General features: G+C 44.2%; 2 protein-coding genes across 3 annotated transcripts in view; one reads left to right on the top strand and one right to left on the bottom strand.

The window, feature by feature from the left end:
- Positions 1-4,035, top strand: part of Ccn4 (cellular communication network factor 4) — a 31,624-nt gene extending 27,589 nt beyond the window's left edge. Inside the window, exon 5 of the mRNA XM_021183151.2 lies at positions 37-4,035. Coding sequence (XP_021038810.1) covers positions 37-336 — 300 coding nt within the window. The 3' untranslated portion in view covers positions 337-4,035. The remainder of the gene's footprint in view (positions 1-36) is intronic.
- A 6,425-nt stretch (positions 4,036-10,460) lies between these two features.
- Positions 10,461-17,210, bottom strand: part of Ndrg1 (N-myc downstream regulated 1) — a 42,399-nt gene continuing 35,649 nt past the window's right edge. For both annotated transcript variants that reach the window (XM_021183153.3, XM_021183154.3), the window contains 2 exons: positions 15,617-15,668; positions 10,461-12,246 (listed from right to left, as the gene is read on the bottom strand). In XM_021183153.3, coding sequence (XP_021038812.1) covers positions 12,005-12,246; positions 15,617-15,668 — 294 coding nt within the window. In that variant the 3' untranslated portion in view covers positions 10,461-12,004. The remainder of the gene's footprint in view (positions 12,247-15,616; positions 15,669-17,210) is intronic.

The raw sequence follows: 17,210 nt of genomic DNA, 5'->3' as shown, positions 1-17,210 counted from the left end.
ACCAGTACTAACCAAGGCTCCTTTTCCTTCCTGAAGGCAGGGAAGAAATGCCTGGCTGTGTACCAGCCAGAGGAGGCCACAAACTTCACTCTCGCAGGCTGTGTCAGCACACGCACCTACCGACCCAAGTACTGTGGAGTCTGTACTGACAATAGGTGTTGCATCCCCTACAAGTCCAAGACCATCAGTGTTGATTTCCAGTGTCCAGAGGGGCCAGGTTTCTCCCGGCAGGTCCTATGGATTAATGCTTGCTTCTGCAACCTGAGCTGCAGGAATCCTAACGATATCTTTGCTGATTTGGAATCTTACCCTGACTTCGCAGAGATTGCCAATTAGGTGGGTGTGTGGCTCAGGGTAAAGTTCCATGCTGCAAAGCAGCCAGCCCTTTGTGGTCCAGGACTTCACAATTGAGCCTTATTTCTTCTACTTCCTACTCGATTCTGAATTCCCAGTTTCTGTTCCTGTTTTGACAATCGTAATGGCCCAGGAGAGTGCTGCTCAGGCTCAGACAATGGGTTCCTCCTTGGGGACATTCTACATCATTCCAAGGAAAACACATCTCTGACTGTTCACAATGGAAGCAAAGCCTCGCCCAGCTAGTCTGGCTCCAGCCTGGGCAAGTTGTCAGAAGTTGTGATGGGATTGTCCAAGGAAAAGCATCAGCTGAAGAACCAGTATCATGAACTCCTTCCTCAGATGCCAAGCCTAGGGATGTTGGGATCCTTTCAGACAGATGGATGGGATTGGGGACACAGGAATAAGCTATTATTTTACCCTTGCCAAATGATACTATCCAGGGTATTTCTGCCTACAACATACCAAAACTATTCTCATTCCACAGATCTATATATCACAAGTCACCAAACATTTTCCAGGTGAGAACCATAGTTGTGTCATTCTGTTTTGCAATTGAAAATCATTTTAAAAAGAAGAAGAAAAAAAGAAAGTCATTTTCATTAACTTGGGCACTCTCTCCCCTCACCCCATATTCTATGAAGGACTAAACTTGGGTTCTTGTTGATCAGAAATGTAATTTGAGAAGTCTTATTTTTGCGGGTAGATGGTAGCCCCCAATTCATCCCATAGGAATGGGACAAGGCCAGCCGATCTTTCAAGCCACAGCTGGGCAGGTCTCTGAGTCTGCTGCTGGCCAAGTTCTTAGGACAATTAGCCAAAATCTGGGCCTCTCTCTCCCTAGGGTTCATGGGAGTTGGTAAGGACCGTAGAGTGACTTGTCTGTTGTTTCAAAAAGTAAGATGGGAAGATGTCCTCATGGCCCTTAGAAGATTCTTTTGAAGTCTACGCCAGACCTAACAGAATATGTACATCAAACAAACAAGTGGATCACCCTCCCATGGCCTGGGTGACCTCTAGCAGTCACCCAGTGAGTAGTCCCTGGACCCAGGAGAAATCTTTTTTGTTTCAGTGACCTACTTTACAGCCTCGGTGTCTATGAAGAAAATTAACTGAGTTTTCTCGTCTGAAGACAGAAGTCAACCAGCCATTTAGAAATGGGGATCTATTTAGTAGTGGTAAATGCTAAAGTGTTTGTAAGCTAAAGAAAGAGATTTTTCCTAAGTGATAATGAGGTTGTTACCTATTTTAGAGGGAGACTGTTCTGTCCTCATTCTTTTATTGTGTTCTACATACTACCCACTGTTCTCAATATTTGCCACACACTTACTCATTGAAAGAAACTTGGTGATAACACAGAGGACTTCCCTTAGTGATTTCTGTTCTTGACACTGTGAAATATCAATTCAAAGAGGCTGAGAAGTTCAACCAAAGTCACCTATCTGAAGACTCAGAGCCAGATAGATTGCCTTCATATTTCCCCTTTGCTTCTGGACCTTGTAAACATGTCAGGGCAGGAAAGCATACAGAAGTCAGCAGCTTGCCCTCTTAGTATTGGCTCTCTAGCCCCTTTCACGTAAGAGGAGAGTGTGTCTAGGTACTAAGGATCCAACCTAAACTGGACAGAAAAGGGCATGTGCATTATCCCCTGTGGCTCCTCCTGCCCTGGAATCAGAACCAGCTTACAGCATGCTTTGATAAGATGATTCAGTTTGCTCCACACCATACATGGTGGGCATATGGGAGAACTATATACACACTCATAAATGGATTTGTAAGTAGGAAAGGGGACTTGAGATTTCCTGTCCTTTCTGCAACTTCCCAAAGGCCTGGCCTTATGCAAGGCAAACAGTGGTGCTTAAGATGTATTTTGGGAAGAAAATACATTTCATATATATATATATATATATATATGTATATATATATATTCTTCCAGGATCTCATATTAACAGTGAGAAATCCTCTCTTAAGTGAGGTCTAGTATTTTGAGTAAATATATGTTCATATGTGTACAACTGCTTGTATGTAAATATAAGTTACCACTGTGGGTTATTAATTAGGTAAATTTTATGTGGTATCATATTTGATTTTCTTCTATTGGAAAAATCTGCCTTAACAGCTAACTCTGTAAGAACTTCCATAGGAGCCATACACTAGGGTCTTCCCAGGTATCCATCCTCATTTGGGAAACTGAGCTGAGCATCTTCAACCAAAGGAGTTAGGGTGATCATTGGGAATAGGAGAAAGGGATGGCCAGGGTAGCTCCATCGTTATTTAGAAACAGACCTGGCATACAGAACGACCAGAGGAACCAAACTTCTTTGAACCAAGGGAAAAAGACTTGGATGTAATATAAAGAAGCTCTTCCTAATAGTCAGAAACAGACTTTAATTGTATGGCCTGGCTCAAGGAAAGTTAAGAATATCCATTATAGTTAAAAACAAAAGTCCATTATTGATAGCTTATTTGGTGCTAAGCCCTACGGTGCATTTTGTCGGGCTATCACTTAGCAGAGCCATGCTCAGTACACAATCTTTCTCCATTCAATAAATAGAAACGCTGAAGCTCAAAGGCACTGAGGAGCTGAGGCTCAGAAGCATGTTTAGTCCACTCTATCGGGGGGAAGAGATCTTGACGGGACCTAAATGACTACTATTGGAAACTCATATTTGAAAGTTTTCAGAAGTCCCACTCCTACCCTATCCCCAAATGCTTAGAAACTAAAGAAGCAATGAGGATGAGCTAACCTTCAGTGAAGAGGTTCACTACTGCACCAAGAGTGAACGTCTTAGGTGTGCTTAGTCATTGGACAGGGAGACCTGAGTTTGTGAACCTGCAGCTTACTAAACCTTACAATTAGCATTTGGAGAGCCAAGACTGCTTCTCGGTGCTTTACTGACATGGCTTACTTAATCTTTTCAGTGAGCCCAAGAGTCAGGGCGTTACCACTGCCCATTTTAGGGCTGAGAAAGCAAAGTCTCCAGGAGTTAAGTGATTTGCTCAAGTTCTTAACCAACCGAGGCACTGCAGATAAACTCCAAAGCCCAGTGTCATGTAACATGCCCATGCCGTCTGTCCTGACACGCAGCCCATTTTCCTGTTCCTAAACCAAAGGCTCCAGAGTCACCAGAATCAACTCACAGGACAGTGCAGAAATTCTAATGTCGAGGGTGATTAGAGACTGATCAAAGAAAGTAATTTCAAATGATATGATTGTTTGTAACCACCTTAATTATTTTTGAACTACATATGCATAGAGATTGGGAAGAACATCACAGCCTGTGAGTATAATGTTGACTTCTGTCATTTCTTTATAAAGACTTGTTTTTTTACTCAAAGGACCCACAGTGACAGCTCTGAATGGTTGAGAAGCAGAAGGCCATGGTTAGCTGTGAGTCCTGCACATGTATGTGTGTGTGTGTGTGTGTATTTGTATGTCCTTATCTATTTTCAAACTGTGATTGTATATTTAAATATTCCTCCTGCCATTTTGTAAGTGATTACACATAAAGAAACACCTTTGAATGTCCTCATAGAGGAGAGCTAGCCCTTGGACGGCCTGTCACATTTTGCCACATTCCTCATTTTTCTCATGATCTGTGTAGCAGGGAATGTGTTTGTTCAACCATGATGAGTTTTCATTGTTCAAATTCTTTGTTTACAGCTTTTCTCCTTAAAGTAATAAATCATCAGCAACAGTGACTTCTTTGATTTGGTTTTGGGTTTTTTTTTTTTTGGTCTTTTTTTTTTTTTTCCTTCTACATTCTGCTGTTAGGAGGCAAAGATCAAATAATGGATGTGTTCAACCAATGTGTGGGTTGGAGAAATGAAGTCCCAGATATTGGATAGAAGGGAATAAAAATGGCATAAATATTTGAAGATGAACCTAGAAGCACAGATTCTGAAGCCCAGAGGACACCGGTGTTGGGACACATTATTCCTGGACAGACCTGAGCAAACATCCACACATCCCAGATGGGGATTTGGCCATAGACCAAAGGAGGGATAGCACCAAAGCCTGACTTGGTGGACCAGTTACCTACAGAGCCTAGATTAGAGGCTGTTCACAGAAGTGGGTATGACTTAGGGCTGCTGCACCACAGAAAATGCACCCCAGCATGAGTGGCAGCTCAGGGAAGTAAAACTTTTCCTATGACTTGAAGGTTAGAACATCTCTCTTGGGCAGCTCAGTGGATCTGTCTTTTTCAGCAACCCTGCTGATCAGTCTGTTTTAGGCAGATAAATTGGCCTTTGTTTCCTGAGTCGTTCTTACTATTTCCATAGGCTTAGGCATGCAGACTTGTGTTTCTGGTTAGTTTTAGGGACTTTTTGAGTATCCTGAGTCATTTGCTTCTTGACTCTTAGATTTTTTTTTTCTTTTGTCTTAAGAACAAGCCTGTCTTTGAGGCTTAAAAAGTCTCTTTTATAACTTCTTGGATTTTAACAAGCTTTGAGCTTTGGAGAAAATGTTACATAACACCCAGAGTTGCCAATATACCTAAGCTTAAAGATAAGCATAAATAGAAGGGGGATTTTTAGGATCCAGTCCTCCATTCGAATGCTGGCTCATTTATTTAACAGCTTGCTACATTCTTAACTAGATGTTGGGTACCTTGAGGTCAGGGCCATGATTACATAGCACAGTGTCAAGACAATGGTGGAGGGTGGAGAGATAAATGGATGGGCAGAGAGTATCTATTACATACTGTCCTCAGTGCCAAAGGGAGCACAGAGAAGCAGAAAGCAGGCTGCAAGGTGTCATGGAAACAGACCTGCCATTAGTACTCAGTTGGGTCTTAAAACTCTGAGCTCCTTCCTGGCATGTCTCCACTCACTCTCCTCAACTGGAGAACTCACAAAAGGATAACACCTATCCTTGGCCGAGCGCACCTTGCATGTTTGAGTTTTAAACAGAGGGCTAGCATAAAGGTAAGAGGCCTAACTTCAAGCCTGAGGTACCTACGTTTGATCCCTGTAGAGCCAACGTTAAGAACAAAAATCTGAGCCGGGCGTGGTGGCGCACGCCTTTAATCCCAGCACTCGGGAGGCAGAGGCAGGTGGATTTCTGAGTTCGAGGCCAGCCTGGTCTACAAAGTGAGTTCCAGGACAGCCAGGGCTATACAGAGAAACCCTGTCTCGAAAAACCAAAAAAAAAAAAAAAACAACAACAAAAAAAAAAAAAAACAAGAACAAAAATCTGACCATGGTAACAAGTGCTTATAAGACCACTGCATGGGAAGCAGATACAGATGGATCTCTGGGACTCACTGGGAAGACAGCCAACTTGAATTGGCAAAACCCAGGCTCATGAAAGACAGCCTGGAAAGGGCAAGGTGCATGGCAACTGAGGGGTGACAACTGATGTTGACTTCTGGCCTCCCATGCGCTCACACTCCTGTGCAGCCATGTGTACCCCTATGAACACTAGCTGAGTTGTTTTGTAGAAAATGGGGTAGTCAGCTGGCTTATAGTAAGAATTAATCCCAGAGCTCCCAGGGACTAAACCACCAACCAAAGAGTACACATGGAGGGACTCATGGCTACAGCTGCATATGTAGCAGAGGATGGACTTGTTGGACATCAATGGAAAGAGAGGCTCTTGGTCCTGTGAAGACTTGATGCCCCAGTGTAGGGGAATGCTAGGGTGGGGAAGCAAGAGTGGGTGGGTTGGTAAGCAGGGAGAGGGGAGATAGGATAGGGGGTTTTCAAAGGGGAAACCAGGAAAGGGGATAACATTTGAAATGTAAATAAAGAAAATATCTGATAAAAAAAAAAGAATTAAAATCAATGTATGCATACACTTCATGCAGGCATTATTTGAGGAAGTAAACATGAATTGCCCTCAACATTTAGTTACACTCTTTCACTTTACTGGGAAACTGTTTAATCACCTAATGATCTTCCCAGGTGTATTTTTATTTTAAATTGTAACTTTGCATTTACTGACCAGCCTTTCTAAGGCAGGAAGGGTATGGTAGTCCTTTCTGCAAAATGTGGCATTGCTTAGCCATACGAGCAGCTGAGCTGATGACTTTGGCAGATGAGGTGACTGATTCTCTCAACTGCTTCTAGTCCATCCCTCCCCAAGCAAGCAATATCACAATACAAACCTAGTCACATGACTTGTTTCCATTAATGCCTCTATACTCAATCATAGTTTTTCTTCTTCTCAGGAAGAATCTCTATCTTACCACCATGCAGATATCTGCATGCCCATATTCACTGCCAATCCATTCACAACAAACAGGGAATGAAAGTAACCTTAAAGTTACATACTCACAATAGAATTTTACTTACCCATAAGACAGAACAAAAGGCTAGAATTTGCTGAATGATGGATGGAATTGGAAAATATTGTAATGACTGCAGCTCAGATAGAAAAATATCATTCATTTTCTCTCATGTATGGGTCTAGCTTCTAAGTTTTCATGTGTGTATTGTCATGTGTGTATTGTGTATAGAACTCAAGCAGGTCAGGAAGCAGGAGCTGATGCAGAGGCAATGGGGGGATGTTATTTACTGGCTTGCTTCCTCTGCCTTTCTCAGCCTACTTTCTTGTAGAACCCAAGACTACCAGCCCAGGGATGGCACCACTCATAACGGGCCCTCTCACCTTGATCACTAATTAAGAAAATGCCCTACAGCTGGTTCTCATAGAGGCATTTCCTCAACTCAAGTTCCTTTCTCTGTGACAACTCCAGCCTGTGTCAAGTTGACACAAAACTAGCCAGTACACATATTTATGTAGGAATTGAATCTTTATAGATAGATTCCAGGAAACTAGAAAGACAGCTTGAAAGGGGAAATAAGCTTTTAGGGAGAGAATTTGGAAGGGTGATAGACATGTGTAACATGAAAGTAGAAAGCAGAATGCTACAGGTGGACAAGAATGAGGGGGATGGGGGTGAAGAGATTGTGGGGAGGGGGGTGTGGGAGAAAAACAACTAAGAAAGTATGTAAGAAAGTGCCACAAGGAAACCTGCTTTGTGAAGTAATCAAAATATAAAGTAGGATTTAAAACAAATTTGTCCAGAGTCGTATGAGTGCATCAGACTCAGGGGGAATGAATGGTCTTTACTCAATATTACTCAGTATTATCTGGTTGAAATTGGAGAAAATGAGACCTGAAGGAAATTGTGAAAACATATATAGTGATTTCTAGGTAGAGTTGGAGATCCTGTCATCCTGCTCCATAGGCTAAGGCATAACAACTTTCTGGGTGTACAGTATTGAGGCCAGCCTGGCCAACAGAGCAGGAAGGCCTCTTTCTCAAAAAGTAAAAAGTGGGCTGGAGAGATGGCTCAGCCATTAAAGGCTAGGCTCACAACCAAAAAAAAAAAAAAAGTAAGTATATCTATGTATGTATATATGTATGTATGTATGTATCATCTTTCTGACTGTCTATCTATCTGTCTATCATAAATCTTTCATATATCTCCAGGTTTCACCTACCTATCAATTATCTTCTTTCCATTTATTTATATGTCTGTCTGTCTGTCTATCTATCTATCTATCCATCTATCTACCTATCTATCTGTCATCTTCTATTAATTATCTATTATTTATCTATCATCTATGTATCTATGTATCTGTATCTATGTATCTATTTGTCTATTTATCTATCTATCTATCTCTCTTATTATTCACCTACCTATTCATACTTTCGTGACACTTGTACTTAGAAATCCATGCCCTGCTGGAATCTTGTCTCTTTCTATCACATGTGGATTCTAAGGAGATGCTGGCACAGTTTTTTCACTATTTGGTACACTCTACACAGCATATCTCAGGATCTACACTCTAAGCCTCATTATTCTGCCTTTTATACAATACAAGAAAAATGTGGGTTTCTTCATCCATTTCAGTAAAAGGAGCAAGAGCTGCTAGAAGCAGGCTCACTGATAATATAAGAAGTGCCCGCAGAGGGAAGAGAGGATAACACAAAACCACATCAAAGCTATTGTATCTTGCAAGTCCGAGCAGGGCCATTTAATGGAAGAACAAAGGTACCTTGGGCCAGTGAAAACCTTTCAGGCCCACAGTGCTGATCCCTGGAGCTCACTGATATTCCAGCATCCCCAGACACTGATAGGGGAGGGTGTGAGCCATTTATAGGCAGGGAGATAATAATCCACTGAAAGTGGCTCGTTAAGCCATTCAGTCTCTCTGAAGTTTGAAAGCTACTCTTTCTGGAGAGTGAAGACTCCCCTGGAGCTCACTGGCCAGCCAGTCTAGCCAAACCTATGAGTCCAGGATTCAGTAAAAGACTCTGCCTCAAAGGATAAGATAGTGAGCAATGAAGGGAGATGTCTGACATTGACATCAGGCCTCCAAGCACATGCACACCTGCACACACACAAATACACTCAATAAATGTAATACACATTCTTAAAAAAATAATCAGTAGTTTATGAGTGAGAAAAATAAGGTAGTATGCAGTATGCATCAGCACTCTTCGTATCTGCAAATCTTGCTTCCTAGGAACACAGACCATTCAGGGATCACTTCTCAGAGCAACGATGAATGACAATGGTATCTGTACCAACGGACTTGTCCGTCAATCAATGATGTCACTGTTAACTCATCAACTCAACTTCACTGATTCTTTGGAGCCCATCTTAGTTACTTTTTTTAATTGCTGTTATAAAACTCCATTGCCAAGACTCACGTGAGATCTGTATAAGGTTTTCCTTAGCTGGAGGACAGCCACAGAAGTCAAGTGCCCCTTCTTGTGCAAGTACATTTTTGTGTTCTTGAGCTGGAGGATAATCTGGCCTGTTGCTCTGTCTTACTTATGTTGGAGACACAGCCTCTCTTTGGCCTGGAATTCATCAAGTGGGCTAACCTAACTGGCCAGAGTAGCCTCAGTGATCTTTCTATCTCTACCTTTCCAGCACTGGGATGACAAGCGTGTACCACCAGAAGTATTTTATGTGTGTAGATGTTTTACCTGCATTTAAGTCTGTACCACATGTGTGTTCTGTGCCTATGTAGAGAGGGTACTGATCCCAGAAACTGGAGTTACAGACACTTATAAGCCCCATGTGGGTGCTTCAAGTTGAACTGGGTGCTCTAGAACAACAGCCAATGTTCTTAAACACACAGAGCCTGCTACCCTAGCTTTTTTTTTTTTTTTTTTTTAATGTGAGCTATGAGGAATTGAATTCAGGTTGTCACACTTGCAAGGGAAATATTTTACCAACTGAGCCATCTTCCAAGTCAAGTGTCTTTGTTGCATGTTGTCAAGGGCCGCATCACAGCATGGGGGTTCTCAGAGGTGAGATGACCTTGGTCCCCAGCCAGAATCATCATATATGCTGGGGTGCCAAGGAGCTCCTCTCCTTATCCTCCTCACTTTCTTGGAAGCAAGTTTCTTAGCAGACAACACTCACCCTCTACAGGCTCCCAACCGTTACTGTGTGGCCTCCCATAAACAATCATCCACGTGGGAAATAGAGTCTTCAGATGGAGAGGCACCTTTAGACAAACTAACCCTGGGTAGCACCAAATATGCAAACATGCAGCTGTGACTGTCTCAAAAACAGTAAAATGGAGAGCAATACAGAGAGAGACACCCAATGCCAACCTCAGGCCACCAAATGTACACACAAGTGCAACAATGCATGCAACACACATATACCAAACATACAAAGCAAACATCTCCCATGGGATGTGAGAACAGGAGTCATTTTTAACCTATATGCTTCCCTCTTCTTCCAGCTTGAAAAGTGTTCTCTCATCACTATGGTGACCTGCTACTAGGTGCCTGGTGTGTGGCAAGGCTGCCTGCACACTGAATTCCTTACTGCAGAAAAAGATGTGCCTGACTGCTTGCATAGAAATGATGTTCGTTTAGATAAATTAGGCTACAGGGATGCCTAACTTATTTTCGCCTGATTCTTCTTCCTTTAATATCACTACCAGAAAGTTTAGAAACCTATATGACAGACAGTGCCATTTCTACTGGTCAGGGTCATTCTGTGGCAAAGAATTCCAAAAGTAAGGGTCACACAGCAGGGGCTCTGGTGTCAAGGATAAAGTTCCACCCCTTCCTGCTCCACAATGCCACACCCACCCTCATAGGGAGAGGAAAAGACACAAGCCACTGCAAAGTTACAAATTTATTGGTCTGGAAATAAATACAAACATCTTATTAAGAAACTGCCCTGGAAAGACATATACAGTGATTTCTTGTCAGCATTCAGTCACCCTGGCCTGGATCCCTGATCTTTCTACACAAGGTCAGTGGCACTCCTCCACGGTAGGTGTTGGCAGGTAAACTGATCCCTTGTCTCTCATGCCACCTATAGGGCTTAACTACTTTCTCTAGTAACTCCAAGATCCTGGAAGTCTCCAGGCTTTGAGGGCTGACTCCCAATGATCAAGTGTCTCTGATCTGATCACATTTCCTATAGGAAAGGTCCAAGGTTAGCCACAGTAAGAATCAAAAGGCAGTAGTATGGAGCATGGGCATTAGGCTGGCATTGCTTAGCGAGGCCAATGCTACAAACCCAGTCAGCAGGAGAGGCAGGAGAGGGAAGCAAGTCCCCATGGAATGTACAGAATCCAAAACCAGTCCTTCCCCCACTAGAACACACGGTTCTCTCTGAAGAACCAGCGATGGGCCAGTTAAGAGATATTCAGTTATCAAGTTTCAAATCAATGCCAGGCATCAGTTATGGGAGACAAGGTGTGACTCGGTCACACAAGATTCCAGATCAATGAAATCACACCCACCAGGTTCTAGCACTTGGCCCTACCAAGAGTCCTCAAAATCCCAGGGCCATTCTATCCCCACCCTTCCCATCCTAGAGACTCATCCCAGACAAGGACCCCTGTCACCTGCTGGGTTCTCCCTCTGCCTCAAAGAATGCAACAACAAATCAAAACCATATTCCCCAGGGACAGAGGTATCATTCACTGTGGAATGGGAGCGGGGTACAGTAGGGCGCATAGACTGCATAGCAAGAGTCTTAAATCACTGATGCCCCACATTTGCTGGATCACTTTCTCTATAAAGCCTGGGGTTTGTTACCAGTTTTTCTTGCACGTTAAAAGGTTGCCAGAAAAACAGGTTGTGGGTTTCAGCATCCAGAACTTTAAAATCAATTCCTTCAAGTGAGCCTAGTTAGTAGACTTGTGTTTTTCCTCTACCTGCCCTAGACCCTGCCTTTTTTTCTCTCCCTTTCTTGGTTTCCCTACTTAAAATAAGGTGCCCAACTTTCCTGCCTCTCTCTCTCCTTTCAAAACAGAAGTTTGTTTCCAGGAATGAGTTTAATGGGGAGGAAACAGGAAGTAGGCAGGCTGGCAAAACGCCTGTGAACCAGAATGCTGGATCAGCCTGGGCTTGGAGCCAGGCAGTGTTACAGCTATCTATTTCTTAGTTTTGGCAGTTCGGTGTCTGAGGGTAGAGAGAGGGTCCACCAGGCCACTTGTTAGCAGAACAGTACGCTGAACTGCTTCTTGCCTTTGGTCCACCACCACCCACCCTGGTCCCAGGAGGCAGCCAGAACAGCCTGGGTCTGCCACCGCCAGAGTTCATTCTTACAAAAGCAGCTTTAGATTAATACCGCATTAGCGTAGGGTGGCAGGCAAGGGTTGGGGGCTAAGGGAGAGGCCACCAGTCCAGGATGACTGATGCACAGACTGTTTAGCAGGACACCTCCATGGACTTGGGCCCGGCATTGTTTCCGGTGGCGCCCGAGTTGGGGGTGATGTTGAGACGGGCATCCTCACTGGTATGGGAGCGGCTACGGGACCCCTCACTGGTGTGCGAGCGGCTTCGGGGGCCCTCGCTGGTATGGGAACGGCTACGGGTGCCCTCCAGGGATGTGACACTGGAGCCAGAGGCTGTGCGGGACCGCATCAGGCGAGTCATGCTGGCAGAAGGCACTGGGAACACAGAAGACAAATATGGTTAGGATACAGGAAGCCTCTACAGGTGTGGGTCCTACCCCTGGCTGCCAGCCATGACAGTCTATCGTAAGAGCCCAGCTGAACACCACTTCTCTATTGTCTTCATCCTGGGAGCCATCTACCCTCTGTGCCACTCACAATGAGGACAGTAAAGTCCAATATGTGGGGAAGGCACATAACAATCACATGGCAAGAGTCCTGAGCTGTGACCTGGGTCTGACCCCCAGTTTGTTATGTGCTTATTAGCTAGGTGACCACCAGATCATCACACTTGAAGCCTTCCCGTTACTGTTTGCAAAATGAAGACTTTCGTGTAACCTCCTCCTAAATGTACTGTCAGTAGGCAGTCGAATGTGGAAGCCAGCAAGGTTAGTTCCTGCACGTCCCAAGAATAACCCCCAAGGTCTCACCACATGGTTCCTAAAGAAATGTTAGCCATCTGTCTGCCTTCCAAAAGCCTGCTAGCTCTCAAACCTTAGCATGACCAAAACTGCGCATACCACAGCAGATGACTGACAGAAGGGGATACAAGACAATCCTCCTCCTATCTAGGGTGGCAGTGCTCCCCCCAAATTCATGCTCACCTGAAACTTCAGAATATGACCTTGTTTGGAATACTTAGTTTAGAGATATTTAGTTAAGACAAGGTCCGTCTGGATTAGAATGATCCCTAATCCAAAGCCCAATATCCTTAATGAGAAAACAAGAGAGAGAGCCACCCCATATGGATGGAGAGATTGGTGTAATGCAGCCAGAAGCCACAGAAGACCTATGATGTAGTTAGCAGAATCCAGCAGGCAAGAAAGGGCCTTGAAAAGTGAGCCCAGCCCTGTCCAAACCTTGACCTCAGATTTGCAGCCTCTGAAGTTGTAGGAAAAATGCATTCTTGACGCTTAAGAGCTTTATTTGTGGGGATCTCTTAGGTTACTCATTGGGGTGACTAATGCCATACCCCAATGAAGCACAGCCCTAGATCAGACACCCAAAATTGGATTAGTCCTTGTTCAGTGGAATTCACTCCTTAAAGAAAGAATCAGTGTTGTTCCTGGTTTGTCTGTCTGTCTGTCTGACTTCCCTTCCTTCCTTCCTTCCTTCCTTCCTTCCTTCCTTCCTTCCTTCCTTCCTTCCTTCCTTTCTTTCTCTCTCCCCCTCTCTCTTTCTTTCCCCCTTTCCTTTCCTTTCCTTTCCTTTCCTTTCCTTTCCTTTCCTTTCCTTTCCTTTCCTTTCCTTTCCTTTCCTTTCCTTTCCTTTCCTTTCCTTTCCTTTCCTTTCCTTTCCTTCCCTTTCCTTCCTTTCCTTTTCTTCCTGGTTGTTGTTGTTATCCATTAGTTTTTGGTTTTGAGCAAAGCTCCATTTATCCCAGGCTGGCCTTAAACTCTGTGTAGCTGGGAAGACCTTGAATTCACTATCCTTCCACTTCTTCATTCCAAATGCTGAGACACAACAGAAGTATATACCATCTCAGAACAGCCTGTTTTTAATTCAGAAAGAAGTAGGGTCAGCGCACATCTGTGGCCCGTATGTTTGTTCCTGAGTCTCTATTTCTCCACCCAAATCTCTGAGTCCTGATGACCTCACCAGGAAATGACAGCTTCCCATGACACCAGACACACAGTGGACTTCGTCTTAGGAGCCCAGGATCACAGGCAGGCAGACTGTGAGCTGGAACCTTCTCTTTCAGCAACCGGCCCTTTGGGTCTGTGTCTCTCCCTTTTATTTTTCTCCTAGATCTATGGGGAAGCTTTGTCAAACTGAAAGGAGGGGACAGATGGAAGGCAAGTTTTGGGAACAAGTAAGACCTTGCTTTTGCTTCTTTTCCTCCCTGAATACGCAGTCAATGAGCTGTGATCCACACTCAGCAAGGGAAACGCAACTACACAGGAGTTCTCTCCCATAACCGCCAGGGAAAGCAGGCTGCGGAGGGAGGAATATCCACAGGCAGATGTGCTTTGTGGAGAGAGATACCTAGCAACAGGACCTTATCTAAGGCACTCATAACAGGCTGCTTCAGTCTGTCCTGCTGGGAAGCAGGCATGGGGAACGCTCATATGGAGATTATAGCTTCACCAAATAGGCCCATCATTTCTAAATGAGTATGTGAGGTTGGGAAGAAACATGAAGTTTGATTTCCTAGCTAAGAAGAATGCATGGACTGTAACGCCAAGCAGTAGGCAGGAAAAACTGAGTAGGACTGCTTTTAGTCAGAGCAATAGCTCTGAAAACAGAGACTGCCTGACTGACAAGCTCACTCTGAGCTTAAAGCAGGATGCAGCCAGTCCTTGCAGCAGGGTGCTCAGTCCTTCAGTTCCTTGATATAATGATCTAGCAAAGAGGGCTGGGGAGATGGTTCAGTGGTAAAGAGCACTGACTGCTCTTCTTGAAGCCCCAGAGTTCAAATTCCAGCAACCACATGGTGGCTCACAACCACCCATAGTGAGATCTGACTCCTTCTTCTGGAATGTCTGAAGACAAATACAGTGTACTTACATATAATAAATAAATAGATTTTTTTAAAAAGTGATCTATCAAGGAAGCACCCTAACTTCGATCTCAGGCACTCTGGGCTCCCTCTTACATAGAGCTCTCGCTCAATCAGCTTCAAACCTCTTTGTGGCCTGCTTAGCCTCTCCCTTCTAGGATTATTATGATGGTTAAAGGAGACAAAAATCCTTATTAATCCTTCATCACTGTTATCATCTCTATTGTTGCTACAACTGCTGGTCTCCTGAGTGAGCATGTGATCAAAATTAGGGGCATTCCTTATTCAGCTGCTGGCCATTGTTTTTGTTGTTGTTGGGTTTGTGGTTTTTCGTTGTTATTGTTGGCAATGGTGGTGTTTAAAGAGATAGTCCTAGCCTAGAATAGTGCTTCCTGTCTGTAATCCTAGCACTTGGGCGACTGAGGCAGGAGGACTATTAGGAGTTCAAAGACCAGCCTTGCCAATAATGATATTGTCTCATTCTTGCATCAAGTGGTTTTTAAATGGTTCTCATGTAAAGCTAAATAAATGTCAGATGTGAAGCAACTTTTATATATATATATATATATATATATATATATATATATATATAACCAGACTGAACACACAATGAGGTCCTCTGAGAACACGCTGCACAGAGATAGGCTAGCACCATCTTAGTCTGCTGTGTGACATATGCAGCACAAAAACCAAACTGGGTACTGATCCATTCCTCATTCAGGCATGTGTGATTGTTAATACTCCTTTCTTAGACTTGCCTAGTGCTTAAGAGCTAAAGCCAGCCAAGATGACAGAGCCCTCTCCAGCCCCCACTGACTATGACATTACCACCCCAACACCTTTCTGTGCCCAAGGTGTTATACTCACTGTATCCCATGCCCTGCACAAAGTACTTGAAGGCCTCAGCAAGCTTGGCAGGCTGTAGGAGAGAGAGAGTGAAGTCAACGGCTGAAGATATAGATCATCCTGGGTCACCTGTACCTGTAAGCTAGAGCTTTGGCCCAAGATGGAGCCTCCACATGTAAACAGGAAAAGCATAGAAGTGGAAGAAAAACCCAGGATGCTCGTAGGGACCAGAATCAGTTTTGACCAGAAACAAACAGCTTAAACCTGCCTCAGTGTTGAAAAGGCATGGATACCTTCCAAGATTTCTCTTTTTTTTAATTTTTAATTTTTAATTAGGTATTTTCTTCATTTACATTTGAAATGCTATCCCAAAAATCCCCCAGACAGTGTCCTCAACTGCATATAGGGTGAAGACACACTCTGTGCTCACAGCCCAAGGCCATGAGCCACACGGCCTGTTAGGGACTCTGAACAACCAGCTCCAGGAAACCTGACACCAGCCTTCCAGGACCAGTACTCCCAAGTGCATGTGGGTGGCATAGATGAATAAAATTGGTGGCAGCTGCCTGGACCCAAGGACCAGAACTAGTAAGTGCAGGTTGTATGGATGAACCAGAGACCCCTGTGCCAGGAACCTTTGTGCCCGAGGTGGTTCATGTCAGGTTAATGATACAAAGATTGAATGAGTAGAAGGAAGGATGGTCATTGGAAAATATTAGTGGAAAGACAGGCCGGGATGGGGGGTGGGGGATAGAGAAATGGTGGGAAGGACAGAGGGATAGAGAGATGAGAAATGGTGGGAAGGACAGAGGGATAGAGAGATGGAAGAACAAAAGAAAGGACTATAAAAGGAGGGGGATGGAGAAACGGAGGAATAGAGGGAGAGAAGGATGGAGAGATGAAGAGATGGCAGGAAGGAGGGAAGAAGGTGGGAAGAAAGAAGGGATGGAGGTGGAGGGAAGGACAGAGGGAGGGCAGTGGGAAAGAAAGAAACAGAGAAGGAAGGACTGGAACAAGGGTCAAAGAAGGAAAAGGTATAGAAGGTCAGATTTTGCACTGACTAGAAGATAAAAGCTAAGTTGAAGAAGAGGAAAAAGATGGGTGGGAGAAGAAGTGGAAGAAAGAAAGGATAGAAGGAAAGATGAACGAAAAATAGCTATGGGTGGGTAGCTATAACACTAGCTAGGTTAACCAGGCTATACTTGGATAAGTGATCAGGCAGTGCCAAGGCCACTCTTAGAGCCACTGTCTCCTCTACACAACTCAATTAACTGAACTGGGGGACAAGGTGCCTCCAACGGTATATATGTGTTATCCCTTGATCCCAGTTCAGGAAGACACCACCCAGTGGCTCAGTCTCCTCACAGAGACCATGTGGTTCCTGCACAATCCTGCCACTCATCTACAAGGAGGCAAAGAACCCAAGTGACATTTGGCTATGCAAAAGTTGCCCCCTAGGATTTTGTGACATGAGTTGGCTGCAGAGAAAAAGGATGTCTTTTGTGTTGGAGTTGGACTGATTCTGAATGAGAAGAGTGGGCCAGCTGGGTATCATTGGCAACTGTTACCATAGGCAACAATCCTTCGCTGCAGCCTCAGTTTCCTCTAATGATGC

The sequence above is a fragment of the Mus caroli genome, unplaced genomic scaffold (genome assembly GCF_978045245.1).
Source record: "Mus caroli unplaced genomic scaffold, Mus_caroli_1 scaffold_16, whole genome shotgun sequence".
Taxonomy (NCBI): domain Eukaryota; kingdom Metazoa; phylum Chordata; class Mammalia; order Rodentia; family Muridae; genus Mus; species Mus caroli.
Note: the sequence above shows the minus strand (reverse complement) of the source record. Positions and strands in the feature narration are given on the sequence as shown.